At 41.8% G+C, this 27,989-nt stretch overlaps 1 protein-coding gene across 7 annotated transcripts in view; it reads right to left on the reverse strand.

The window, feature by feature from the left end:
• Positions 1-27,989, reverse strand: part of LOC146517620 (glutamate receptor 2-like) — a 97,928-nt gene that overhangs the window by 24,840 nt on the left and 45,099 nt on the right. For 2 of the 7 annotated variants that reach the window (XM_085164008.1, XM_085164006.1), the window contains exons 15-17: positions 26,644-26,842; positions 20,713-20,960; positions 2,100-2,214 (exon numbers count right to left, since the gene is read on the reverse strand). In XM_085164008.1, coding sequence (XP_085020134.1) covers positions 2,100-2,214; positions 20,713-20,960; positions 26,644-26,842 — 562 coding nt within the window. Of the gene's footprint in view, positions 1-2,061; positions 2,215-3,085; positions 3,201-9,750; positions 20,961-26,643; positions 26,843-27,989 lie in introns of those variants that run through there. The other 5 variants (XM_085164007.1, XM_085164004.1, XR_014874716.1 and 2 more) reach the window with 4 other exon arrangements.

Raw genomic sequence — 27,989 nt, forward strand, 5'->3', positions numbered from 1 at the left:
TGTGATTTAGTGAAGCCGGAGCAGAGAGTGGAGAGGTGTGTCAGAGTGCAGCTGGAAAGCTGCGCCCATGGGTGCCGAGCCAGAATAACGACAAAGAAATTGTCAGCAGTGTGTGTCACAGCAATAAAAAGGGAAAATAAAAATAATAAACAGTGTGTCCACTTTTGGTCCATTTTCACACTGGTGCCAAAAACCCTGTTGCCATGTCAGACCCACAAGCCATGCCACCAGTGCAGCCACTGCAGATTCCAGGCCTGCCGGATGACGGAGGAGGAGCAACCGTTTGCCTGGCCCTGGAACCTGCATGATGCGGCGGCGAGGTGGCTACAGCCCGGGCAGTCCAGAAGGGGAGGCCCACATGCTAGGGAAAGTTGTGCAGGAGCAGTCCATGGAAAAGGGCTGTCTGCAGACACATCGTGGTGGGTGCATTGCCACCAGTCCACGAGTGTGGGGGTGGCGGTCCAGCCAGAGCGGAGGGGCCAGAGAGGGCAAGACAGCCAACAGGCCCACAGGCCCCGGTGACAGTGCTGAGGCGATGGGTTCCAGCAACTGCTCCAGTGGAGCGCGCCCTACACTGCAACCCACTAACCCCTTTCTCTCCATTCTGCCTTCCCAAGGCCCGGAAGGGGCTGGCGCTGCACCCTAGCCATGGAGGGCGGCACATTGTTTATTGTTAGAAGACAGGCTATATCGAGTGAGTCGTGACACAGTGACACCTGGGCGGAGCATGTGCAGTGGGTGTCAGTGGTCCTGGAGTCCCTGAGGCAGGCGGGGCTCACAGCCAACCCGAAGAAGTGTGCAGTTGGACAGAGGGAGGTACAGTATCTGGGGTACCACATGGGAGCCAGGCAGGTGCGTCCACAGGTGGAAAAGACAGCAGCACCCTGCATCCTGCCTGCGCCCCAAGACAAAAAAAGAAGTGAGACGGTTCCTGGGGCTGACAGGTTACTATCACTGGTTTGTGCCCGGGTTTTTTGACCTGACCAGCCTCTTGACTAATCTCACCCGAAAGGGTGCTCAAGATCTGGTCCAGTGGACACGGCTGTGCTAGGCGTTTGTGCAGGTGAAAAAATATCTCTGTGGGGAGCCACTGCTCCACACTCCAAACTTTTCTGTTCCTTTTCTTCTGCAGACTGATGCCTCAAACAGAGCGCTGGGGGCCGTTTTGTCCCAGCAGGCAAGGAGGGTCGACGGGCCCGTACCCTACATCAGCTGGAAGGAAAAGGAGTGCCTGATGGTTCAGCCAGATGGCTCCCCAGCCTCAGTTGGGCGGTGGTGGTGTGTGGCGGAGGTGTGGTCCATGGCTCAGCTGCAGCTGAGCCATGTGGACCACTGAGCTCTCTTTTCCAGTTGGAAAGCTGAACGCATAGGTGCTGAGCCGGAAAAAACGACAAAGAAACTGTGTGTGTCACGGCAATAAAAAGGGAAAATAAAATGGCCTGTATTTGTATAGCGCTTTACTAGTCCCTAAGGACCCCAAAGCGCTTCACACATTCAGTCATCCACACATTCACACACTGGTGATGGCAGCTACATTGTAGCCACAGCCTCCCTGGGGCGCACTGACAGATGCGAGGCTGCTGGACACTGGCGCCACTGGGCCCTCTGACCACCACCAGTAGGCAACGGGTGAAGGGTCTTGCCCAAGGACACAACAATGTGTTTTGTGGACTTGAAAAGGCATTTGACAGTGTCCATCGGGATGTACCTCCAAGTCTGATGTCATGATTTTCAGCTGGAAATAAATGGACTGCCCACTATGGGTTAGGAATGAGTTGCTTCGTGGAGGAGTATTTTGATGTCTTGCAAGTGAGGGAAGGGTGGAGTAGGAGATTAACAACAATCTGGTAGCGCCTCAGTGACAGATCTTTACCTTGATACCTATAAATTTTGTTTCAGAGATAGTTCCTTCCTCAATGGGCAGAAAAGGTCTGTTAATACACTTTTTGGTTAGCATTATACATGTGAATATTGTTGAACTGTCTCTGACATTACCTAAAGCTACAAGTAATCCATACTAACTACTGTGGAGTCTTACCATGTATATTGAATGTGTGAACAGACAGTGTGTTTGACTGACCCACAGACATAAAACTAACCTTATTTGTGGAGTCCTTGAAGCCACATTCTCCTTTATCGTACCACCACTTGTTTTTCATCTTGTCTAGGGTCCCTTGCTCATTCAGTTTCAATACGGCAAGGTTTACTGGCACTCTTCAATGGGAATAACATAAATAACATCATTATCAATGTTATCTTATGTTATTAATGAGGCAGCGGTTCTCAAACTCTGGTCTAGCCACCAAGACAGGTCCCTCATGTGCTACTAATTATTCATCATTAAAACTTTCATTGCAGTATTTGAAAAGATTACTTTCAATGTAAAGATCGTCTAATGGCTTTCTTTATTTTGTATGAGACACCTTTTAGCAAGTTCAGTGTCTGTTGATTGTCAAATATTAAATACTAAAAATATTTAGACTTGACCATGAACAGGAAGTCTGTAAAGACTCTGTGGAATAATCTTGTTTAATTTGGCAAAGCTGCTTAAAGAAAGTCTTGTGTTGTCAGGGCCTTTCTGCTTGGCACTGGAGACAGAGAATGAGATGTGCTCAGCGAAAAGGCTTTCTGCTTTTTCAGTAGCAGTACTCCTCCAGGGCAGAGCCATTGATAAATAGAGTTTGGGCAGTTGCACAATCTCTTTATCGACAGCTCTTCTCCTGCACTGTTGCTACCATCTGGTGTGAGGTCACCTGACCCTGATCTGTAAGTCCTCATCTGCCTGCAAGTGTGCTCTGAACCTGACCTCAACCAAACAGGGGCAACATATCAGCAAAAGAAGCATTACAGACTACAATGCTACATGTTCTGGTTCCTTATTGCATCTGCTAAATCTAGTAGTTCTAGCGTATTAGTTTTTCTTTGTTCTTCAATTTCTGTAGGGGGTTACAGCTAGCTACTAGTGTTTGATGTCACATGTGGCATTGTAACTCTGTTTCTTCTTTACACTTTTTACATTTAATAACCCAGTGTCACCTGTGTGTTGTGTGCTGTAGTGTATGTGTGTGTGTGTGTGTGTATTAACCTTGCTCTCCCCTCCTCCGCTGCCGCATTCTCCCTTGTCATACCACCACTTGTTTTTCAGTTTGTCCAGCAGCCCCTGCTCGTTCAACTTTAACACCGCCAGGTTCACCGCATTTCTACATGAACACAGTGGCTGTTAGCAGTTCAACTCTTGCCAGTGTCTGTCCTCCTGCTGATATGCATGTTAATAGGATGTAAATTATAATAATTACGGTAAACACAATAGAGATAAAAGGAAATCGATTTTCTCATAACAGTTATCTTGAAGTAATATTTATATAATATGGTGTTTTGGTGGCTACACTCATGGAAATCAGAATGTTGTGTGGTATGTCAAATTTATATTTGTCGTTATAAAACAAAGATACACAGAGATAAATTTTTGGTTCTCATACAGTTGTCAAAAGTTTACATTCATCACTGAGATGAATGCCATAGTAATTTGGGACTTTTATATATGTATATATCAAACTAAAACAAATACCTGGATCTCAAATATCTATAAAGATTACTTGAAAATATAACACTGAATGTGTGCAAGGTTTTTGTTGGAGTCAATATATTTTTGTAGTGTGGGGCTTAAAATCTACATAACTGCACTGTTAGGATTTAAAAGTACCAGTCTCTTGAGCCCCACTTTTGATACAAGCTGAGTGAGCAGTGCTTTGTCTTCCTGCCAGGTCCTCTTAAATCACATCTATTGACTTCAGAGGGTTAAGATAGTGTTTGTATATTTTTGAGTCCGCATGTACACCTTTTACCATGTGGATTATAAAAAATAAATTTAAACTTGTGCATCCAATTCTTGTTTTTTTAAGTAATTGAAGATATATGCTGTACAATTATTCCACCCTGAAAAAAAAACCCCAGTTGTTCTTGCTCTGTAATTAAAGTAAGTAGAGTGCCCCTGATATCTCGGTATATTAGGTGTTAGCAGTGTGTTACGGAGGATGAAATAGACTGTCACTCAAACCTCCAGTGTGGAATTTAGCACTTTTTAAATAGCTTTTATTTTTAATACACTGCTGCCAAATCCTGCCCATTTATACAACTGCAATCATTCATCAAATTGTTTTGATTTCTCTAGCTACACCTATGTAAAAAGTGTGAATCTGAACATAACATTCACACTTGAAATAGCTTTCAGGGTGATTCTAGTAAATGGCAATGATTAGGTCATTTTTTCGATATTTTGTAAAAGTTACAGCAATGAAAAATGATTGAATAATTAAACTCGGAGTAGCTGGAAAAGTGAAAGTGAGAGGTTTTGTAATTTGGTAAGACATATGTCTAGGGCTAGGTTAATGCCTTTGCAGATTACCAGTAATACTTTATGGGTATTATGGCATACCTTAGAATGATATGAAATATATTTAGAATGGTGAGCTGCTCAAATTCCAATTATAAATATCCATTATAAACCAGCATACCTTTATTATAATAAACTAGTACCTACTCTATAATAATGTTCCACATAACCAGACTAGGAGCTGATTGCACACACATTGTCAGTGTCATCTCATACTGATGCTTGGTCTTGAGTCCCTTTTAATCATATTTGCATTTAATGGTAGTGCCATTTTAAAATATTTTCTACCAACTGGAATTGTACAGGCTTGTTCAGTTTTGGTGGTTCTAAGCCTGTATGTATGCTATATTTCCATCCTGATACAAAACAGTCCCATTTAAAAAATATATATATAGATCTTGGATTAGATTACCAGATCATTCAAGGCACTGGTTGCCACTAGCAGCACCGTTAATAAAGAGGGTACTGGTAGAAACTATGAAGCAACAGTCAAGGAGAGGAGGAAAGAATGTCTGCAGACAGCTGATAAAGTAGGAGTATGAAGTTGAGAATCTAAACTGTGACTATTGCGGTGAAGGGAGGAATGAGTCTGAAATGATACAGAGAAGGAATTATTAATAAATACATTTGTGCAAGTGATGAGGCAGAAGAGGATTAAAGCCAATAGCATAAGCAGCTATGGCTAACAGGAAGAAAAGGTCATCTGGTAATTCCAAGGTAGGTTGTTTGCACCCTAGCATTTCCAGTCAGCATATCAAAATGTCCTTTGGCAAGATACTGAACCAGTAAACACTAATTAAAATATATCTCAAATAATCAATGAACCTGCCAGGTCTAATATAAAAAACATTCCCTGAACTGTAATTTATCTTTTGTACTAATGGAAGTGACAGCGTCATTGGACAAGGTGTTATTGATTTAGGGCTTGAGCTACGATCCTATTGCATGTTACAGAAAAACCACCTTTAGGGAACCTAGAATTATTTTAAAGGGAAAAACAAGCTATTTTGCACAGTCTCACAGAAGCCAGCAGACCTGGGGAGGGAACTTAAAGGAGAATGCCTGGTGGCCGTGGCAATCCAAAGAGATAACCCACATAGCAGACAGGTCTGGCCTGGATCTGTTATCAAGCCAGCACTGCTGGCTGACTTCTGGCATGGTAAGTGGTATGTCATCCAGATATGGGCCAGGCCCGGCGTAGATGGCACTGTTTATGTGATGGCATGCCACATCTGTCCCAATTATGGTTTGGTTTATGTGGCCCAGGCTCATAGAAAACAGGTCTGGCCCGGATCCGGCACTTCTGGCACTTCTGACTGACTGGTGTCATGGCAGGGTGTCTGTCAACCAGATGTGGGCAAGGTCTGGCAATGATGGCACTATTTATGTACCTATTTTCTTGTTTTAGTTAGAAGACCCAAATGCCATGTTACAATACTATACTGCTATGGTAGCCAATGTTTCAAATGCAGGTTTGACAGGTTTCTGAGTGTACACTTTAGCCAAAACCTAGTGAGGTTTACTCATGCTTATTAATGGGTGGTTGTAGCTCAGGAGGTAGAGCAGATCACCAACTAATCCAAAGGTTATTGGTTCGATCCCTGGCTTCTCCAGCCTGTATGTCAGGAGTATAAATGTAGTTAGGAATCACTCCGTTTAAAGAAAGTGTGTGATTGCGTGAATGTGGCATGTTGTAAAGAGCACTTTGAGTAAACCATGAGAGTAGAAAAGTGCTATATAAGAATCAGTCCATTCACTGTCTGAGTTTTGTCATGTTACTTTTGCACTATTATGTTCTGGCACATGTTGTTATTACATGGCTTGATTAAGGTACACATTAGGCTAACATCTGGGGCCAGAGCTGAAACTGTGTGTGTCTGCAACTGGTCTTGTGCAGGCCCATGTGTGGGCCACCTCTGGCAAACCTGATCTGGGCCACCAAAGGGCCGTCATTCTTGGCAGTATGTGGGCCATGTGTAAGCACATTGTGTGGGCCAGATCCGGGCCATACCAATTTTGCTATGTGGGAACATTGGCCTGTACCCTGGTTGGGTACTTGGGTACATCCTAGGTCGCTCGATGATTGATTTTGTAATTGTATCATCATATCTGCAACAATGGGCTCTGGACACGTGGGTGAAGTGGAGAACTGAGCTGTCAATCAATTCCCACCTAGTGGTAGGTTGGATTAGGTGGCAGGGGAGGATGGTAGACAGGCCTGGCATGACCAAACGTATAGTGAGGGTGGACTGGGAGCTTCTGGCAGAAGCCCTGGCCTGTGAGATCTTTAACTTTCACCCCCAACAGAGCTTTGACAGCATTCCAATGAAGGCTGGGGACACTATGTTCTGTACTTCCACTGTTGTGCAGAGCTGTAGCTGCAATGTGGTTCGTGCCTATATAAAAAAAAAAACTTGACTTTGACCTTGTCATAGTGGCAATCCCCAAACTAGATGGTGGAAAGCGGTTGTGAAGGGAGCAATCAACCTGAAAAGCAGTGTTATTGGGCTTGGTTAGTTTGTGTAAATGGTAAATGGTAAATGGCCTGTATTTATATAGCGCTTTACTAGTCCCTAAGGACCCCAAAGCGCTTTACATATCCAGTCATCCACCCATTCACACACACATTCACACACTGGTGATGGCAAGCTACATTGTAGCCACAGCCACCCTGGGGCGCACTGACAGAGGAGAGGCTGCCGGACACTGGCGCCACCGGGCCCTCTGACCACCACCAGTAGGCAACGGGTGAAGTGTCTTGCCCAAGGACACAACGACCGAGACTGTCCAAGCCGGGGCTCGAACCGGCAACCTTCAGATTACAAGACGAACTCCCAACTCTTGAGCCACGATCGCCCCAACTGTGACTGAAAACAGCTGACAAGTATCAGCAGCCAAAATGCACTTGGGTTCAAACAAAATCTTGGGTGTGGGAAGAATTCATTGAGGCCATAGAATGAGACTGTCAGCCTTGAAGTGATTCTGGTTACGTCAGGCAACTTAGGAGGAGAAAGCCGCACTCTACACATATTTACATAGTGTACAGTGCAGCTGGAGCACTGCTGACTTTGCTGATGATATGGTTTATCCATCAGACTTTATCCTCCAACTGTTGCCAAAGAGCGACAAACTTTCTTTTAACAGGAAGAAACTTCCAGCAGGCTGAGCCTGAGTCTTGGACTTTCAAGTTCTGTTTATTTCTTAGTTTTTGCATTGTTTAGATTTTCACCTCTGCATCTATGCATAGTCTCTAATGGATGCATCTTAGCGTATCTTGGGGTTAGTGTCTTGCCAAAGGACATTTGGCATGCAGACTGAAGCAGCCAGAGATTGAACCACAAAGCTTGCAACTAGTAAATGACCGGCTCTACCTCCTGAGCCACAGCTTCCCTGCCTGCCTGTTTTCCCATGTGCTATTCTGTATTGCAAGGTATATATTATGTTGTATTTTGGACTTTTTTTTTCTTGTAGTCCCCTTCTGTCATGATGTGGAGTGTGATAGTGAGGAATGAGGACCTCAAATGCAGGATGCAAAGACAGAGTTTTAAAACAAAGCAAGCTGAATACAGCTGGATAAACCCCCATAATACAAAGTAACACAGGACGACATGAAAAACAGTACAACATAATGGAACACAGCCAAACTAAGGTAATGAGTGAAGTGGAAACAAACAAACAAAAACAAAAAACAGAAATTAAAAGTCCAAAAACACGAACACAGGGTCATAGGACGTGACAAGTCTACGTGTAAAGTAACTTGTTTATCATAAACACCATATACTGATTAACGTAAATATTATTTGCGTAAATAAGATTTCTATGATCCTATGTTTGTTATGTGATCTAAAATCTTACTTATAGCCACTTATAGCAACTAATAATATAATCACTTATTTGTCAGTATTGCCATTCATATATTTTAAGTTTGATGCTTTGTATATACCAGTGTCCTACATTTTGTTTCTGAACAGAGCCCATCAGTGACTTAACACTGCTAATCTGTAACAGTGAAAAAATTAAAGAAAATCTGTATGCCCATGCTAGGAGCAGAGACCATGCAATTCAATACAGCAAGTAATTCAGTATTTAGCTCAAATCAAGACTTTTTCATAAGAGAAACTGTAGAAATGAAATGTGTGTCTCTCTACCATGATGTGACAACAGAAATCCAATAAAGTTGTAAAGCTCCATTAAGCAAAGTTTAGCATTCATTTAAAAAAATGAAATGTACGGATCCTAACACTCAACACTGAACTCAAAACCTTATAAAGATCTCTAAATTCATTATTCTGACTTATAAGTCCAGCGTGTTAAATCCTAGTCCTTAGCAACTAGCAACTGTTGGCTAATACTCAAGTCCTGTTACTTACATATAGTTTAAAACATTTTTAAGGCCCATATCCTCATTGGGATTTCTTTGTTCCAATTAGCCACAATCTAAACAAACAATAGCAGTAAAATTTTCCTTCAGTCTTCTATAACTAGATAGCAGAGGTGGTAAACGTACAGAAACGTAGTAGAAGTACGGATATACGAGTGTTAAAAATTACTACAGTAAACGTTGAAATACTCAGTTCAATTCAATTATATTTATACGGCGCTAAATCACAACAACAGTCACCTCAAAGCGCTTTATATTGTAAGGTAGACCCAACAATAATATATCCCAGGGGTCAGCAACCTGGTTTCCAGGTCCAAGAGCTGCAAATACATCTAAAATGAAGATAACATTGTATATATTGTTTTTTACCTTTATGCTTTGTTTGAACAACTAAAGTGTGTTGCTTAAATCTATGAAGTGCTACAGAGAAAATTAAATTTTATTTATGTAATTAACACATTTTGAACTCTTAAAGAAATATAACAAAAGGAAAGACACCCAGCTGAACTAAATTGATCCATGTAGCAAACAAAAACTGTTGTGAGCCGCCACCCTTATATCGCCTTTGGGCTTTTGGAGCCTTGACCTGACTTTTAAAAAATAATTGGAAAAAAAGCACTATGCTGCCTAAATATGTATTTTACCACGTTAATGTGTGTGGCGGGGTGTGGTCTGCAGCGCCGCTGCAGGGGAGGCAGACGCACCTGAGCGGCACCCACAATCACGCCTCGCCGCCTTTATGTCTGCGCTATCTATGCTGTTGTGTTGGGCTGTGAGCTGAAAAGCTACAGCCGGCTGTATGCGTCAGCAACCGTGTGTGAAAAGTGGTCAATAAAGAGATGCTGAAAAGCGTGTTCATGCAAACATCGTCGGGTCTGCCGTGATATGTTTACAATGGGACTTCTGCTCCTGAACCTCTGCACACAGCGTCTGCAAATCGGGGCTGTACGAAGTGACTTTCATCTTTACACAGGACTGTAAGCTGTCGTCTGTGAGGCGTGAGCGGTGTTTGTTTTTAACATAGTTCACGGTGGAGCTGCTGACATAATGTGGATCCATAATTGGCCTACCTGGGGTTGAAAGTCTCGATAAATGCATGGCGTTTCGGCGGGTATACCGGCTTCCGCAAGTGTGACGCTTATTTTGAGCGATGAAAAATAAAAGAATATAATTTTATTTTTATTTCAATTTCAATATTTCAATATCACAATAATCTTCCAATTTAGAACTACAAGGTAAAAAACAACTAACATAAATAAAATACACTTCAGCTAAATACTTCTAATTTAATTTCCCAAACAACGCGGAGCCGCACTATAAGGACTAAAGAGCCGCAGTTTGCCGACCCCTGATATATACAGAGGAATAACCCAACAATCATATGACCCCCTATGAGCAAGCACTTTGGCAACAGTGGGAAGGAAAAACTCCCTTTTAACAGGAAGAAACCTCCGACAGAACCAAGCTCAGGGAGGGGCGGGGCCATCTGCTGCGACCGGTTGGGGTGAGAGAAGGAAGACAGGATAAGGACATGCTGTGGAAGAGAGACAGAGATTAATAACAGATACGATTCAGTGCAGAGAGGTCTGTTAACACATAGTGAGTGAGAAAGGTGACTCAGTACATCATGGGAATCCCCCAGCAGCCTACAACTATTGCAGCATAACATCTATATTCTTAAGCAAAAAGGAAAGTTTGAAGCCTAATCTTAAAAGTAGAGATAGTGTCTGTCTCCCAAATCCAAACTGGAAGCTGGTTCCACAGAAGAGAGGGCCTGAAAGCTGAAGGCTCTGCCTCCTATTCTACTTTTAAATACTCTAGGAACAACAAGTAAGCCTGCAGGGTGAGAGTAAAGTGCTCTAATGGGGTGATATGGTACTATAACGTCATTAAGATAAGATGGGGCCTGATTATTACAGACCTTGTATGTGAGGAGCAGGATTTTGAATTTAATTCTGTAACTAATGAGAAACCTAGGGTTATTCTTATTTACTCAATCAGTGATGAATAATAAGATGTTCGTATAAAGCACTAAACTATTTCTTCAGGCTAAATGATGATCTTCTACATTTGTGACACGCCATTTCCTCTCCGGCTTACGAGTTATCTGCTTTAACCTCCTAAGACCCGAACTCTTCCACAGCATGCATTTTTAATTTCTCTTTGATATTTGGGCATATTGGGCCCCAGTGAATGTAAAAACAAAGAATTGCCAGATTTTTTTTTTTTACCTTATTTTTGTTTTTAAGAAAAATAAGGTAGCATAGAACAGTAGCAGTATAATGTCCTTGTAAGTTGATATCAGGCCCTTGTAGAACAAAATTTAGTATTTTGGTCTAAATAACCCAAAATGTGATGTCCACATATGTGGATGCCAGGTCCTAGGAGGTTAAGCTACGTGTTTGAAATTATACCACAGAGTCAAATAGTTCTGATTTGAGGCTCTATTTTTCACAGGAGCTATAGTATCCAGAGTCATATGTAGTGAGGAGGTAAAATTATTAACAAGATAATCGACCTCTGTTGGAGTAGCGTTCAGATAGCTGCTCTGCTCTGTGTTGGTACAGGGCATTGAAGATGATAACAGTGGGTGAATTATATTCTTAAACTTAGTTACAGCACTTTCAGAAAGACACCTACTGTGATAAAGTCCACTCTCCACTGCTGTGTAATCAATTATTGTAAATGTAAATGTTATCAGGAAATGATCATACAAGAGAGGGTTTTCAGGAAACACTGTTAAATGTTCAGTTTCTATGCCATATGTTAAAACAAGATCTAGAGTGAGGGTGGGTTTAAAAATTTCTATCTCTGTCTCAAGCTCTCATTCTTCTCTCTCTGTGAAATACAGTCAATGGGCCTTTAGCTACTAATACACTGAGCTGCAAACTGCACTCACAGCAGCAGTTTGTGTGTTTCCTGATGTCTGTTAAGCTGATAGAAATGTAGCATTTGAAATTACATGCCACTTTAAAAAAAGTAATCCCTTTATGCTTTTCTGTACTGGTAGCTAGATGCTGAAGTACCACAAGCGCAATTTATGGACAAAAACAAACAAACAAACAAACGAAAAGCCGCCAGCCCATATTAACACTTGAATACCGTGTTATACCGGTCGCAGCAGATGGCCGCCCCTCCCTGAGCCTGGTTCTGCCGGAGGTTTCTTCCTGTTAAAAGGGAGTTTTTCCTTCCCACTGTCGCCAAAGTGCTTGCTCATAGGGGGTCATATGATTGTTGGGCTTTTCTCTGTATCTATGAAGCGCCTTGAGGCGACATTTGTTGTGATTTGGCGCTATATAAATAAAATTGAATTGAATTGAATTGAATATGGCACACGGTTTTATCTCTTTCATCTCTTTTTATGTGATACCCCCTGGTGATTAATACATGAACAGGATTGTGTTGCATGTGTTTGCTATTTAGACTCAAATCGGTTTGATGTTTGATAGCCTACAATGACGTGAAATAATAATTTCCATTAAATGTGTTTAATCAAAAGTAATGAGGCCGCTTTGAAAATGTAAGGGGTATAATCTAAAGTGCAGATAATTAGAAATTCTACGTATGTACAGTAACAAAATATTTGTACTTTGTACTGTAATTTGAGCACTCAAAGCGCTTTCTAACTCCAAGCTTCATTCACCTATTCACAAACACAGTAATATAAGTACTTTTTGAACCTAACATTTATGCACTTCCGAAAGATACATTGTAGGCAACTCACAGTGGTTCAGAATGTTGGACAAGGATACTTTAACATGCTGGCTGGAGGAGCCACCAACCTTTCAATTGGTAGACGATGGATTATGAAAGAGTGCGTTTGTGGAGCATGTGGCTAAAACGGACAAGTGTCCTGGCAGGAAAATGACATATAAACTGTCATGGCGTGACTGGGAGGAACAGCCAAGTCAACACATTGATCTGAACCTGAGTGGTGTTCTCTCATAAAACTTCTAGGTTCACAGATTGTCCGTGATGAACATTATGATCAAGTAAAACCATGTTTGTGATAAGAGTTAGAACCAGGATGCCATCAGTCACAAGTTGATGATTGATTTTGCAATTGTGTCATTAGACCTGCTGTCATATCTTGCACATTTGGGTGAAAAGATCCATTCACCTGGTGGTGAACATATCAGGTGGGAGGGGAGGATGCCAGACAGGACTGGTGTATCCACATATAAAGTGAGGGTGTGCTGGGAACCTCATTCTGATCTTCCCAGTGCAGGAGACTTTTAATTTCTGGAGAAACTGAGTCTGAATGGACCATGTTGTGCATCTCTATTGCTGAGGAAAGTATGGGACTGTGGCCACCAGGGAGCCAAAAGGGAGCCAACACGCTGAAGGAGTCTGCTGACCTTGGCTAGCTTGTCGGATGCTGGAGAAAGGTACTAAGCAGAGCCCAGCTCTTGGAGTAGCTGAAGCTGAAGAATGTTGTATTATTGTAGGGTCTACCTTAAAATATAAAGCGCCTTGATGTGACTGTTGTTTCTGATGTTAAATTAGCTGGTATCTGATGATAAAGTTCTGCTGATCTGCAGAGGGTGGTGAGATCAGCACAGCGCATCACCAGGACTGAACTGCCAGTCATATCAGGATCTCTATAGACAGCGCTGCATGAGGAAGATGCAGCGGATCCTCTCTGATCCCAGCCACAGACTTTTCACACTCCTGCAGTCCGGCAGGCGTTCAGGAGCATCCAGACCCGCACTACCAGACGCAGAGACGGTTTTTACCCACAAGCCATTAGGCTTTTCTGAACTGCTGACATTCTATACACACCATTACACACTCACTACAATTACAGGACTCTACACACTGTCACTTCAACTAATCCCACTTAAATGCTCATTGCACAGGTTTTGCACAAACTGTAAATACCAAAACTTGTCTTAAATTCTCTAAATATTTAATACTTTTTACTCTTTATCATTATTATTACTGTTATTTCTGTTATTTTCTTCTTCATTTAACTGCACACTTTTATATGCTCATGTAAAGCTGAGGAGCACAAGCCAAAGAATTTCATTATGGGTAAATGTGGCTACACTGTTTATCTGTACATGACAATAAAACTTGAAACTGATCTGAACCGAGAACCTAGTTAGGCAGTTCAATGAATATGCTGAGGATCTCTGTGACCTGACCAACAAACCTTTTGTACTGAAGGAGAGTTGAAGTCACAAAGATAGTTAAAAAAAAAACTATTTGTGGTCCGCTTGGTGCAGCTTCTGCAGTAATGTGGATAAAGTCTAAGGAGCTTGGAAAGAAAAGCGTCTGGACTTCTTTAAGTTGCTTGAAGACGCTTCACCTCTCAACTGAGGCTTCTTCAGTTCTAGGGTCAAATGGTGGAGAGTCCCAGATTTAAACCCTGTCGGAGTATCCCCCCAAAGAGGGACAAAAGGGCCCCCTGATGATCCTATACCTAATCACATGAGCCAAGGCATGAAAACGGGTGTAGGTCACAATTAGCCAAGGTTTCGGGTGAGCTCATTGTGAAACCTAGCCCCACCCTATCATGTGATTTCCTCAGGTCTGTAAAACTATAAAACCTCTTACTACCTGTGCGCCCTCTCACAATCCTTTGGACATGGGCTTCAGTTGATATAAAATAAATAAAGTTAGTGTTTTAAGTGGTTTTAAATGGTTTTGTAGCTCCCTGCTAGTGATGTGTGAATCATGAACGAATCGTTCAATACTCGAAAATCACTTTACTGACTCGTGAATCATGATTCACAAGCCCAACCGACTCCTTCACTGACTCATCCCTGTTGCTGTTAGCAAACTAATCTCAATAGTAGAAATATATTTAGCTTATAATTAAAATTGTGGGGGGAAAAAAACAACAGCCAGTTTCTTAACAGTAACATTTCTGCTCTGAACTGGAAGAAAAAACCCTGAGTAGAAAGCTCACATCAAGACAATAGCTCCTCAGTTCACAGTAGCATCGCTCTGCTAACAGCACATTTGAGTTACTCACCCCCTCCCTTCCTGAGCTGAATCGTAGCATGAATGAATCACTCAGGACTCATTCACCTCCTCCCTTCCTGTGCTGAATTGTAGCATCAAGGAATCACTGGTCGTGTCCAAATTCATGGTCTGCATCCTCCTGAGGACGCATTTGTAGACCGATTACGTCACAGCGACGTGACGAAGGCTGTCCAAATTTGTAGACTCCTCCGAATGCAGCCGATCAATGCGTCCTCCTTTTCCCCGGATTTGAAGGATGGGTCGGGTGTGTCCTTCGTGGCCCACCATATCCCAGAATTCATAGCGCGGCCCAGCCAAACTCCTGTTTCCAACAATGGCGGCCGCTACTATGTTTTAAAATTACTCTTATTAATCTTTCTGGGTCACAAAATAAACTTTTAACATATTTTCAGGCGAGAATGTGGGTGTGTAAACTTCAAATATCTGCTCGATTTGTCAAGATATCACATATTTGCAAAAGTGCTTTGACGTTTTCGGAGACGTCTGTTACCCACCAGCTCGATAGCTAGCCAAGAGCTCGAGGGTCACTAGAGCCACCGAGAACGGCACAACTCCCGGCACATCATTTCAGATCACCGCAGACTTTCACTACTCAGGTTAAACGTAATATATAAGTCACTTACACAACCTAAAAATGTTATTGTTGGGCTTTTTTCAGTGTTTTATTTGTTCGTGAGTAAATCAATTTGGCTGAGATTAAAATTATTAGATTAGATTCGATAAAATAAAATAAAACTTTATTAATCCAAAACCGAGGAGGTGGGTTCCTCCTTGGTTTTCACACAGCTCAATAAATGTCAAACAGAAAACTGATTAAACAGAAGTTTGAGACGGTCGAGAATTTACGCCAGTGTCCTGTTATATTTTAGATAGCAAGGAGCAGACGGCCGAGTTTATTAAACTCCACCGAGACAGCCTAGACTGTCCAATTTCACAGCCGTTTACTTCCGGCCTACCTGACCTTCTGAGGACCTGGCCCACGTAGACCGTGAAGGCCGGGTCCTCAGGAGGATGCAGCCCATGAATTTGGACACGACTACTGACAGTCTTATTAGGTAATGTTCAAATAATTTTATCATTCCAGTGTTTTCAGTGTGGGAGAAAGTACTCAGGGCCTTCAGGTTACACACTATGAAAGGCAGCAACAAGTTTAATATTCAGAAACCTAAAGTATGTATCAGCAGCAGAATGGACCTAAAAATAAATGTTTGTTTCAGCTCACTTATTGGTAATGTCACAAGAAAAACAATGGCGTGCTTGGTTTCAACGTAGCGTTATTCTTTCATGAGTTATTTACAAGTTTCTCTTTGTTCACAGCCATTTGCATGTCGAAGAGGTTAACAAGTGAGGAGCGGATCGAAACTGTGTTGATATCTGGTGAACGCAATAACCGGGTCATTGCAGCAGATTTCATTGCAAGACACCCTACGAGACCACCCATCTCCCATGCTACAGTTAGCAAACTGCTTGCTAAGTTTCGTGAAACTGGTTCAGTGTTGGATTTGCAAAAATGTGGACACAAGAAAACTGTCACTAATGAAGAAACATCAGTGGCTGTCCTAGCTTCATTCAGCAAGAGCCCACAGCGTAGCACTCGCCGCATGTCACTGGCATTAATCGAACATCCCTTCGGTGGATATTAGCTCCTCATAAATGGCACTCTTACAAACTCCAGCTACTGCAGCATCTCAACGAGGATGACCCAGATCGGTGCACAGAATTTGCAGAATGGGCAAAACAAAAATTGGAACAGGACCCTCAGTTCACGCAGAAGATTTTGTTCAGTGATGAGGCAAACTTTTATGTGAATGGTGAAGTTAACAAACAAAACCACCGCTATTGGCCTGACACTAACCCACATTGGATGGATCCTCCAAGACTGTTGGAACAACAAAAGTGATGGTTTGGTGTGGTATAGTGATGGGATTTCCGGCTCTTTTTAGAGAACCGGCTCTTTCGGTTCGGCTCACTAAAAAGAGCTGGATCTTTCGGCTCCCAACCGGCTCTTCAGGTTGTTTTGTTGCTTTAATTAATTTATTATTAACAATAATATAAAATTATGCACAAAAGGAATTACTAATGTAAAAAAAAAAGTGGTTTTATTTATATATGTTTATATATAAATATATGCGGTGGCCCCTAGAGACAAAACACGTACAAACTCCAAAACACATTTCTAGCATGAACTGCACTTCCAAACTTCCAAAACAGGGCTACCTAGATCACTTAAATTACACAATTGAAAGCATGAAAGCATATGTGTATTGTTTGTGTATTTATACACAAGCATTCATATATAGTCAAATAAATAAAATAAAAAAAGTTCATTTACCTGTTATTACCACACACCAAATCCGGTCGTTGGTACTTCCTGGCCACTAGGTAACAAAAGTTCAACACTGCGCCCAGCATCCTGGAGCACTTCTGTTGTCTTTTGTACATGTTTTGAGTTTTTATGTGCTTCTGAGTTTTTACGTGTTTTGGAGTTTTTACGTGTTTTGGAGTTTGTACGTGCTTCAGAGTTCGTACGTGATTTGAAGTTTGTATGTGCTTTGTCTGTAGGGGCCACCGTAAATATACTTTTATTTATTCACTCCACATAAAATGTAATAAATAAATCATATAATACAAAAATCAATTATTCACATTTCAACTTTTAACTATTTAAATTTTCAGCTTTTTCCTTTTACAAATTTAAAGTGAAACAACACAAAACACTGCAAACCACAACACAATTAAATATAAATTAAAATATGAAAACAAAAAGAAGATGCATATTCTCTGTCATATGGGCCTGCATGAATAAACTTTCTGAATCCTTTATCATCTGCAACTGAAAATAGTTGTGGATGATTACTATACCTTTCTAATGTGACATTGTTGTCCCTGGCTCTTTCTCTCTCTCTCCCTCCCGCTCTGTTCCTGTGCTACTGAGTGTAACTATCGCCCCTCCCCCCTCTTCCCAGCGTAAAGCACAAGGCTCGCGTGCAGAGTGAAGCGGAAAAAAGTGCGAGAGAGAGGGTGAGAGAGAGAAAAAAAAAAAAACACGGCTCACGATAAGAAGCCAGCTCACGTCGTTCACGTCAAAGACCCGGCTCTAAGAGCCATTTCGTTCGCGACCAACCCATCACTAGTGTGGTATATGGGGTACAACGATAGTGGGTCCATTCTTCATCAATGGAAACCTCAAGGCCACTGGATATTTGAAATTGCTACATGATGATGTGTTTCCTTCTTTATGCACTGAAGCTGGCACGTTCCCTGAGTTTTTACAGCAAGATGGTGCACCACCACATTATGGGTGCCAGGTCCGAGCATTCCTAGATGAACAGTTTCCTGGAAAGTGGATTGGTCGTCATGGGCCAGTTGAAAAGCCCCCAAGGTCTCCCGATCTGACCCTCTTAGACTTTTATCTTTGGGGTCATCTGAAGGCAATTGACTATGGTGTGAAGATACGAGATGTGCAGCACCTGAAACTACGGACACTGGATGCCTGTGCTGGCATTTCTCCTGCGGTGTTGCTATCAGTGTGTGAAGAGTGGGAGAAGAGGGTTGCATTGACAATCCAACACAATGGGCAGCACATTGAACACATTTTATAAGTGGTCAGAAACTTGTAAATAACTCATGAAAGAATAAAGTTACGTTGAAACCAAGCACACCATTGTTTTTCTTGTGCCATTACCAATAAGTTTGATGTGTCACATGGCCCTCTTCCTATTGATATAACAAAAGTTGTATCCAAGATGGCCGACTTCTAAATGGCCACCATGGTCACCACCCATCTTGAGGAGTTTGCCCCCTCACATATACTAATGTGCCATAAACAGGACTTTAATATCACCAACCATTCCCATTTTATTACGGTGTATCCATATAAATGGCCCACCCTGTACAATACAGTGCATTGTTAGTAGATCACCCTGCAATTGTGATATCACAATAATTTGACAGTTGTGGACGGGTGTATTTTTATGGCTGGCCTTACCGCATATGTGTTTGTAAGAGTTTCATTTTCAGTAAGTTAAACTAAACCATGTTTAGTAAACAAACAGGGTGAATTGTTGCCTATAAAATATAATACATCTTACATATATATATATATATAAATATTTACATTCTTCCATCTCCCATTTTTGGTCCGTGACATCTCTTACTTTTCGACTCTTTTTCTCCCTCCCTCGTTCACAGACACATAACAGGTATGGCAGTCCATTCTCCCTGCAGCACGGACTACACTGCCCATGAGGCTAGATTCTTTAGGGCTATGCCTGTAACACTCTGCCTATTGCCTTCATATTAAATCATTTTTGTGAATAATTTTTTAAAATATTTCTTCACGTCTTTATGTGGGCCGCAAGTAGAGGTGACATGGGCAGTGAGATTGAGACATAGACATGAGAGCCTCTTAATGCATGTTTTGTTTGGGTTTCCATCGGCGTGGACACCAAAAATATAGAGTTCATAGCCTTATGAAACAGGAAAATACCGCCGTGTTATCCATTCATTTCAACAAAGTAACTGTATTCTGAATACCACCTTTTAAAACGGTAACTGTAACGCAATACAGTTACTCATATTTTGTATTTTAAATACTTAACGGCGGTACATGTATTCCGTTACTCCCCAAGACTGTTGCTAATCCACTTAAAACCATCTGATTTTTTTTTACTACATTTATTAAAGTGTTTTGTTCTGATTTTGCTTTGTTGATTCTGAAGTGTACATATTTTTTGTCATATATATGACACAAATATTGTTGAGCTATATACCATTCTTCTTATTTAAGCTATTTCTTAAGGGCCACTTTAGATAGGTCTATCTTTATATTTATGAATGTAAATTTGTTGTATTTTCTGTAGCAAATTTTTTTTTTAAACGCTATTAATCTGCATGTGTAAACATGTTGTAAATTGTTGCGCAATTGCATGAGATAAAAGAAAAATATAAAACTACTACTACTTTCACATATTAAAAAAATAAGAGACAGCTCTGAGGGAATGTAGGGGGAAGCTAATTTATGTATAACTGTCCGTATGTAATTTAAACATTTTATGGTGACATATAGTGCCCTCCCTCCTCCCACCAGACACACACACACACACACACACACACACACACACACACGTGTGTACACACTCAGGCAGACGCAAACACACACATGCAAATTCCAACTTCAAATGGAATGCAGCATTAGGTCATAAACTTTGCAAAAATCCCTTGATCCAGGTCTTAAAGAGCCAAGTTATCAATGGAGAAAAGCCTGCAGCCAAAAATAATAACTAACACTTAAAAAAAAAAAAATCAAACAGAATTTGAAGACACTTTAATTTGACATGCACAGGTTTGTTTAGAATGTTTTACACTATAAATGTCATCACATTTATTTTCAAGATAAAAGGAGCCTATCTGAAGGGGTTCTTTAAGACCTGGAAGCAAATCAAACACCCTATCCCCCATTTGTCATGGAAACCACCGCTAGCCATTGGTCAGAGGTGGTAACCATGGTAATAAATACAAACCACTGAGATGGTGTCATCAGGGTAGGTGGATTATTATAACAACGAGTTAACCGCCGTGTCCCATTCATCACACTCGCATACTGCGACACCCAGCTGGCAGTAAGCCTTGGGATGAATCTATCTGCTCTCCGTAGTGAGTTATGTGTATAAGCACAGAGACAGCTTGAACACTGGCTAATTACCACCTGATAACAAGCAGTTTGTCAGCCAGGGTTATTACTGTGACTTCAAGTTACTGAGTTTAGAAAAAATCTGGATCTCTTTAAAGCTCAAAGTAGTGTAGCATGATTTTCTCTTTCATCTACATATACAGAGAGAAGAACTGTGGGAATTAGGAGAGGGATGGTATGCTAGGCAGCAGGTTAGTAGTGTGAATGGTACATGGCAGTGCAGGTTGGCCAGCATTGTTATACTGATCCACCCACCTTAATGGGGATCCTTTTGGTGTGGCGATGCCATAGCCTTTTGAGTCCAGGTTTCCTCCAACTTTCATTGTGTCACAGGGTTTCCTCTGCTCGATGTACTCATTCATGGTGGACTCCAGCAGGTATGCGTACTTTCCCTTGGATTTCCTGACACGCTGGACACCCTCTGATGTTTTCTTGACAAAAACTGAAGGTTCTGCGTTTTTCATGTACTGCCACATCTTGTCAAACAAGGCGATTTTAGACCGCTAAAAAAGAGAAACAGACACAGATAGTATGCTATAACTTAATTTTCATAACTTACCTTTAGATAACCTGTAATGTATGTAAAGAAGGCGTTTATCTAAAGCACTTTTGAAGGTAAAGAGAGTATGACTGTAGCCTGAATGAGTTGATGCATCATCCCACAAGACAATATTCTAAAACTAGCTCCATAATGCTCCACTGGACAATGTTGTTAAGCCTAAATTGTAAAACTGTTAAAACCTTTACTATTTTTACTACTATTACTAGTGGATTGTGAGACCATTGGGTGCTCCGTAGATTACGTAGCAGACGGCACAGGGAGAGGAAACAAAAGCAGGGATGCAGAGCCTGCTATCATGTCTAGCTGCAAAAACAACAGCATAAACCATCTTCCTCACCAAAGCCAGATCCCTGGCTATCAAAAAGGAGGAGCTACAGTCAGAGGTCTACTACAACCATTTTGTTCATGAGTGCTGTCTACTGATTCTATAGATTCAGTAGAACTTGCCGGTGCTCAGAAAAGAATCTAAAACTGAAAGTCCTTAACCGTTTAAGACCTACCATAGAACCAAGTCCGCCAGGGCTTATATCATATTTTTACATGCTGTAGTGCCATTTTTTGGAGCAAGTTGATATACATCAATACAACTATTATAGCCCAAATTTTAATAATATGTATCCATTCCGTGCATAGTAATTACATAAATTTAAAAAAAGTGCAATAAACTACAAAAAAATTGAAAATTGTTTTTGTTTTTTTAACATATATTTCTAGTTAGAGAAATTTAAGAGGCTTATCCCTCAAAACTGCAAATACAAAAAAGTTGCACAAAATAGTTTCCCACCACAGGAAATTTATTTTGAGTGTCTTCATAGTTTTATTTTTGAAATACACCAATTTTTATATACTGCAGGAAAAACGAAAATAAATATTATAATGCAAATTTGCAAAAAAGCAGCATATGCATCAAAATAAACTATTTCCAGCAGTGCAATATGAGTCCTAAGCATCCCAGAAATGACACAGAAAGTCATAAAGTCAAACATAACTTTTAAAAACACCAGTATAGGCTTATGAGGCCCTGATGGTAAAAAACTACATTTCCGCAAAATGACATCACTTCCGGTTTTGGGCAGGTCATGGTGGACATGCGATAGTTGGACATACGATGAACGTAGGAAGTGTTACAAACAGCTGATCGGATCGGCAAAGCATGTTTCTGGAATATTATGTTTTTGTTGCTGCAAGTGCTTTTTATGCAGTTTTTGCAAAGCTATATGTGGAAGGAAACTGTGACCGAGGACAAGCTGATGGCATAAGATGTAAGTACAACTCCTCTGGTTTCATATGCAAAAAAAATTATTGCTCTAGCTTACGTGGTTGCATTGCTACCGGGATTTAAAAATAGTTACGCAAAACAGAGCATGCCCGCTCCCACCGGCTTTAAAGGGTTAAAACAAGTACTCATAATAGACTTCGGGAGGCACAGACAGGTCCACGACCCTCTCATTATAAATGGAGAAAAGGTGGAATCTGTCTCCACCTTCATGTTTCTGGGAACCCACATCTCTGCTGATCTCACCTAGACCCACAAAACAAACGCCCTGTTTAAGAAGGTCCAATAGTACCTGCACTGCCTTCATGTCCTGAGGAAGAATAACCTGGGCCAGAAGCTCCTGCTGGACTTCTACCACTCCTCAGTGGAGAGCATGCGCTTCTACTGGCTGGGTGTTTAGTACACAGGGGCCACTACTGACAACAGGAAGGCGACACAGAGGGTAATTAATACTGGTCAAGTTGGCTGACCTCAGCCACCCTTAGAGGCCATTGCCAGCTCCTCCTGTCTCAAGAAAAACAAGGCCATCACAGGTGACCCCTTGCACCCCGCCCACCACCTGTCTGACCCGCTCCCCTTTGGTCGGCACCTCAGGTCAATCGGGTCCCACACCTACAGACAGACTAAGAGTTTATTCCCCTGGGCCATTCGGACTTTTAACGAAATCTGGCAATCCAGGCTCACTCCGTAGGAGAGAGAGAGGCGTTTTCCTGCATGGGAGTTTGTACTGTGATTGGCCAGGGCATTTCATTGGCACTTGAAATTTGAAGTTTCAGGTGCAGCTAAACTCCATCTCCCTCCCTGTGAAGCTCAAATACCGTCAGACCTCTCATTCTCTCCAAGCATTCGTGGAGTCCGGTTGTGAGAAAAATTTAATAGACATGGATCTAGCCCAACAGCAAGGTTTCCCTTGGTGCCTCTCAAGCCTCCCATTCCGGCCTCCACTCAAGGTTTTGCCTATATCACTCACAAAACCAAACCCGTGCAGCTAATCACATCGGCCAACCATTGGGAAACAATAACTCTCTTCATGTTTCCATCCCTTATCCTTGGTTTTCCCTGGCTGAAAAATCACAACTCCCACCTGGACTGGACTGCTAGCAAATACGTAACTGGATTTTAACGTGTCACTCTCTCTGTTTGCACTCAGCTCTACTCTCAGTTTCCAGCTCCTTTGAGGTGCTGTACACAACCAATCTTAGATCTATTTCTGGTCCCGGAGGAGTACCATGACCTCAGAATGGTCTTCAGTAAGGAAAAGGCTCTTTCTCTGCCACCACATCATCCCTATGATTGTGCTATTAACCTCCTCTCTGGTGCCACTCTCCCCTCTAGTCCGCTATACAATCATTCTAGGCCAGAGAGGGAGGCAATGGAGGAATACATTCAGGAATCACTAGCGGCTGGCATAATCCAACTCTCGACTTCCCTGGTAGTATTCCAAGCCCTCGTCCATGATGTACTAAAAAGAATTTTACTCACCCCCTGGTTGCAGAGACATAATCCTCACATTGATTGGACCGGGAAAAAAAATCACCAGCTGGAGCCTGTTTTGCTTGGCGAACTGTTTGAGGTCAGCCATTCCCACTGCAACAGCAGATCGAGCTCCACCCCTGTCACAAGCACCAGACCTTCCCTCCAGAGTATCATGATTTACAGGAAGTGTTCAATAAAGACAAGGCTCGCTCTCTACTGCCTCACCGACCATACGATTGCGCCATTGACTTACTTCCGGAAGCCCCGTTGCCCTTTAGTAGACTGTATAACCTGTCCCGTCCTGAGAGAGAATCTATGGAGAACTACATCAAGAAGTCGCTGGCAGCAGGAATAATTAGACCTTCTGTCTCCCCAGTTGCTGCGGGCTTCTTCTTTGTAGGAAAGAAGGATGGGTCGCTGTGGCCGTGTATCGATTATCGAGGTTTGAACGATGTTACTGTAAAAAATAAATACCCTCTCCCACTAATCAACTCTGTTTTTGAGTCTCTCCAGGAAGCCACAGTTTTTACGAAGTTGGACCTACAGAATGCCTATCACCTAGTTTGAAGATGAAAAGGTGATGAGTGGAAGACTGCTTTCAACACTCCATTAGGGCACTTTGAATATTTGGTAATGCCATTCGCCTTAACTAATGCCCCAGCGGTTTTTCAGTCCCTAGTCAATGATGTGTTATGAGACTTTTTGAACTTGTTTGTTTTTGTGTATCTGGACGACATTCTGATTTTCTCCAGGACCCTTGAAGAGCATCACGTCCACGTAAGGAGTGTGCTACAGCGGCTGCTCGACAACAGATTATACGTCAAGGCAGAAAAGTGTGAGTTCCACGCCTCATCTATTTCCTCTTTGGGCTACATTTTGGCAGGAGGACAGGTGAAGACCGACCTAGTAAAGGTCAAGGCGGTGCTGGAATGGCCGGTCCCAGAGTCACGGAAAAAGCTTCAAAGCTTCCTTGGGGTCGCGAACTTTTACCGCCGCTTCATTCGGAACTACAGCCGAGTGGCTGCGCCTCTCACCTGTTTCACCTCATCTACGGTACCTTTCACCTGGCCCCCAGAAGCCCACTCAGCTTTCGCTAAGTTGAAGCACATTTTTACATCCGCACCCATTCTAATCCATCCTGATACTTCTAAGCAGTTTATCGTGGGGAGTGACGGACTGAGGAGGTAAGTGACGGAAGTGACGGACAAGGTAAGCAACTCATGTTGTAACTGACGTCAGACCCCGGAGATTTTGGCGGAAAATTAAAGCGAATGGTAGTTTAGAATTGAACAAAGTTTCTTTGAGCTTCAGTATTACCAAATATACTAATCAATTGTCATATAACTAACAACATCTGTCCTATCATCTCTAACACCCTGGAGGACAACGGGGAGAGTTTAGAAGCTCTCCAAGATTACATCGACCGCTGTTTCCAAGATTTAGTCATGAAGAAGGCTCAGAGTGCATCTTCCCCGGCCAAAATTGAGACACGTCCTATTGTGACCAAATTCGGCCACTTCAAACAAAAGGAACAGGTGAAAAGCCGCAGCAGGGAATTAAAAGGAACGGACTTCATCATGAACGACCAGTTCTCCAAAGAGATCCTGGAACAACGCAGGGTCCTCTTCCCAATCCGACGCGGCTTCATCCAGAAGGTCTCCCGCGCTATCATCGCTGTGGACCGGCTGTACGTGGACGGACAGCTTCACCTCAGATAAGAATCCGCTACACCCTTTCCCTATCCACTCACACTAACTTGCATTAACTTAACATTGTTTTTATGCTGCTCACCCTTGTCCTTTGTTTCTTTCTTAATTTCTTTCACTGCTTCGATCACCTGCTTCCACACTTCCACAAACAACATCCTTTATTTCGACACATACGCACAGCACGATCACGCACAATCATGCGCTCAACGGCAGCACAATTACATCAGTCAGACAGCGCACAATGGGATACACACACTTAAGCCAAGCGTACTCATATTAGTAAATATGCACACACATAGTCAGACTCAGGGAGCATCTCGCCACACATTCTTTCTCTCTCTCCCTCTCTTTATTTACGAACAAGTGATGTATTCTCTCCACCTGTCTAAGCGACACACACAGCGTACACCCCTAGTTATACACAGACATCTATGGGGGTACAGAGGTTTGTTACATGGAATATAAATGGAGCTGGCTCCAGAGAAAAGAGGTTAAAATATTTAACCAACTCAAAAAACTACAGGCAGATGTTGCCCTTTTACAAGAGACCCACAGACCTCTTAGAGGTTCGAATGAACTTAAAACACCCGAGTTTCCTAATGTGTTCTCAGCTTGTTATAATTCTAGACAAAGGGGAGTAGCAATTTTAATACATGAAAATATTAATTTCACAGTACTCGATACAGTTATAGATCCAGAGGGCAGATTCTTAATCATTAAACTATCTATACTTGATAAAAAAGTTATGTATTGTAAGTGTATATGGTCCAAATGTTGATCCCTCATTCTTTCACGTTTTTTTCACTGCACTCTTTGAACACTTAGATGGCACAGTTAAATGAATGTGACATACAAAAAATTAACATACAAAGGGCCTGAAACCATGCTGACTTGAATTCAAGTTTTCTTTTGGATGACAAAATTTAGTTTTGGGGACAAATATATCTTTCAGCTTATAAAGAGGACCGGTTTCAGGACATGATTCAGTTGAACTCCAAGGAAAGATCTATCAGAAATTTTGGATTAAGTTGCGAGACTACAATCATCATATTTTGTCATCTAAGGATTCCCATTTGAAACAATAAATTTCATAAACACTCTAGGTGCATGGAAGTGCTGAAGCAGGCTCTTCCTATTGTCCAGCTGATACTAAAAGTCCTTACCCTGAAAAACTCCTTGGTGGATCCAGAGTCCAGTGTTCCATATGCTATCTCCGTCTGCTTAGCCAGGTCTTCAGCACTCTCAATGGGAGACACCATCCTCTCCACCGTGAGGAAGGCAGCCAGGTTAGCAGTGTATGACGAGATAATGATCAGAGTGAAAAACCACCACACCCCACCAACTATACGTCCTGAAAGAGACCTGCCCACATAAACACATGAATCAAATTAAACTGTTCTAGGACTCATGACAAATTCATTCAATTACATCTTGAGGCACTTGTTGTTATGATTTGACACATTGTAGATTCTTACTGAAGGCATCAAAACTGTAAATGAACACACATGGAATTATGTAATAAACAAAAAAGTGTGAAATAACTCAAACCATGTTTCATATTAAAGATTCTTTGTAACAGCCTTTGCTTTGATTACTGCTTTACACACTGTTGGCATTCTCTTGATGAGTTTCATGAGGTCGTCACTTGAAATGGTTTTCCAAGCATCTTGAAGGAGTTTCCAGAGATGCTGAGCACTTGTTGGCCTGTTTACCTTTACTCTGCGGTCCATTCCATCCCAAACCATCTCCTTTGGGTTTTAGGTCAGGTCTCCTTCTTGGTTCTAAAAGTTCTAAAAGTAATGATGGACTGATAATTCTCTTAGCTGTCATTTCTACTTAGCTGATTGGTTATTGCCATAATATGAATTTGAACAGCTGTCAAACAGAGCTGTCAGCTGTGTACCAACCTGACATCTGCTCAACACAACTGATGGTCCCAACTCCATTAAGAAGGCAAGGAATTCCACCACTGAACCCTGACAGGCACACCTGTGAGGTGAAACCATTTCAGGTGGCTACATCATGAAGCTCATTGAGAAAAGGCCAAAAGTTTTCAGCACTGTGAACAAAGCAAAGTGTGGCTACTTTCAGGAATCCAAAATACTGCTACATAATTCCATATATTTTGCTTCATATGTTTGATGTCTTCAGTATGTATCTACAATGTATAAAGTAGTAAAAACAGAGAAACAACATTAAATGAGAAGGTGTGTCCAAACTTTTGACTGGTCATAAGTCATTGTAGATAAAGAAAATATTTTCAGCTGACAGGCTACAGTGACTTGCCCAACACAGCTAGCTACAGCAGCAATGCCATAGTGGCAACAGCCTCACCCAAACTGGACAGTTTAACAATGACCACATACATGTCTTCATGGCCATAGTTAACATTACAAACATGATGCTATACCAAGTCAGTGTAAAAATATTAGGGTTGAAGTAGAACAGAACAATTGTAGCATGAACAGAGTTTCTAATGCACTTTTATCTCATCTCATTCAGTCTATGA

Source organism: Neolamprologus multifasciatus, chromosome 6 (genome assembly GCF_963576455.1).
Source record: "Neolamprologus multifasciatus chromosome 6, fNeoMul1.2, whole genome shotgun sequence".
NCBI lineage: Eukaryota > Metazoa > Chordata > Actinopteri > Cichliformes > Cichlidae > Neolamprologus > Neolamprologus multifasciatus.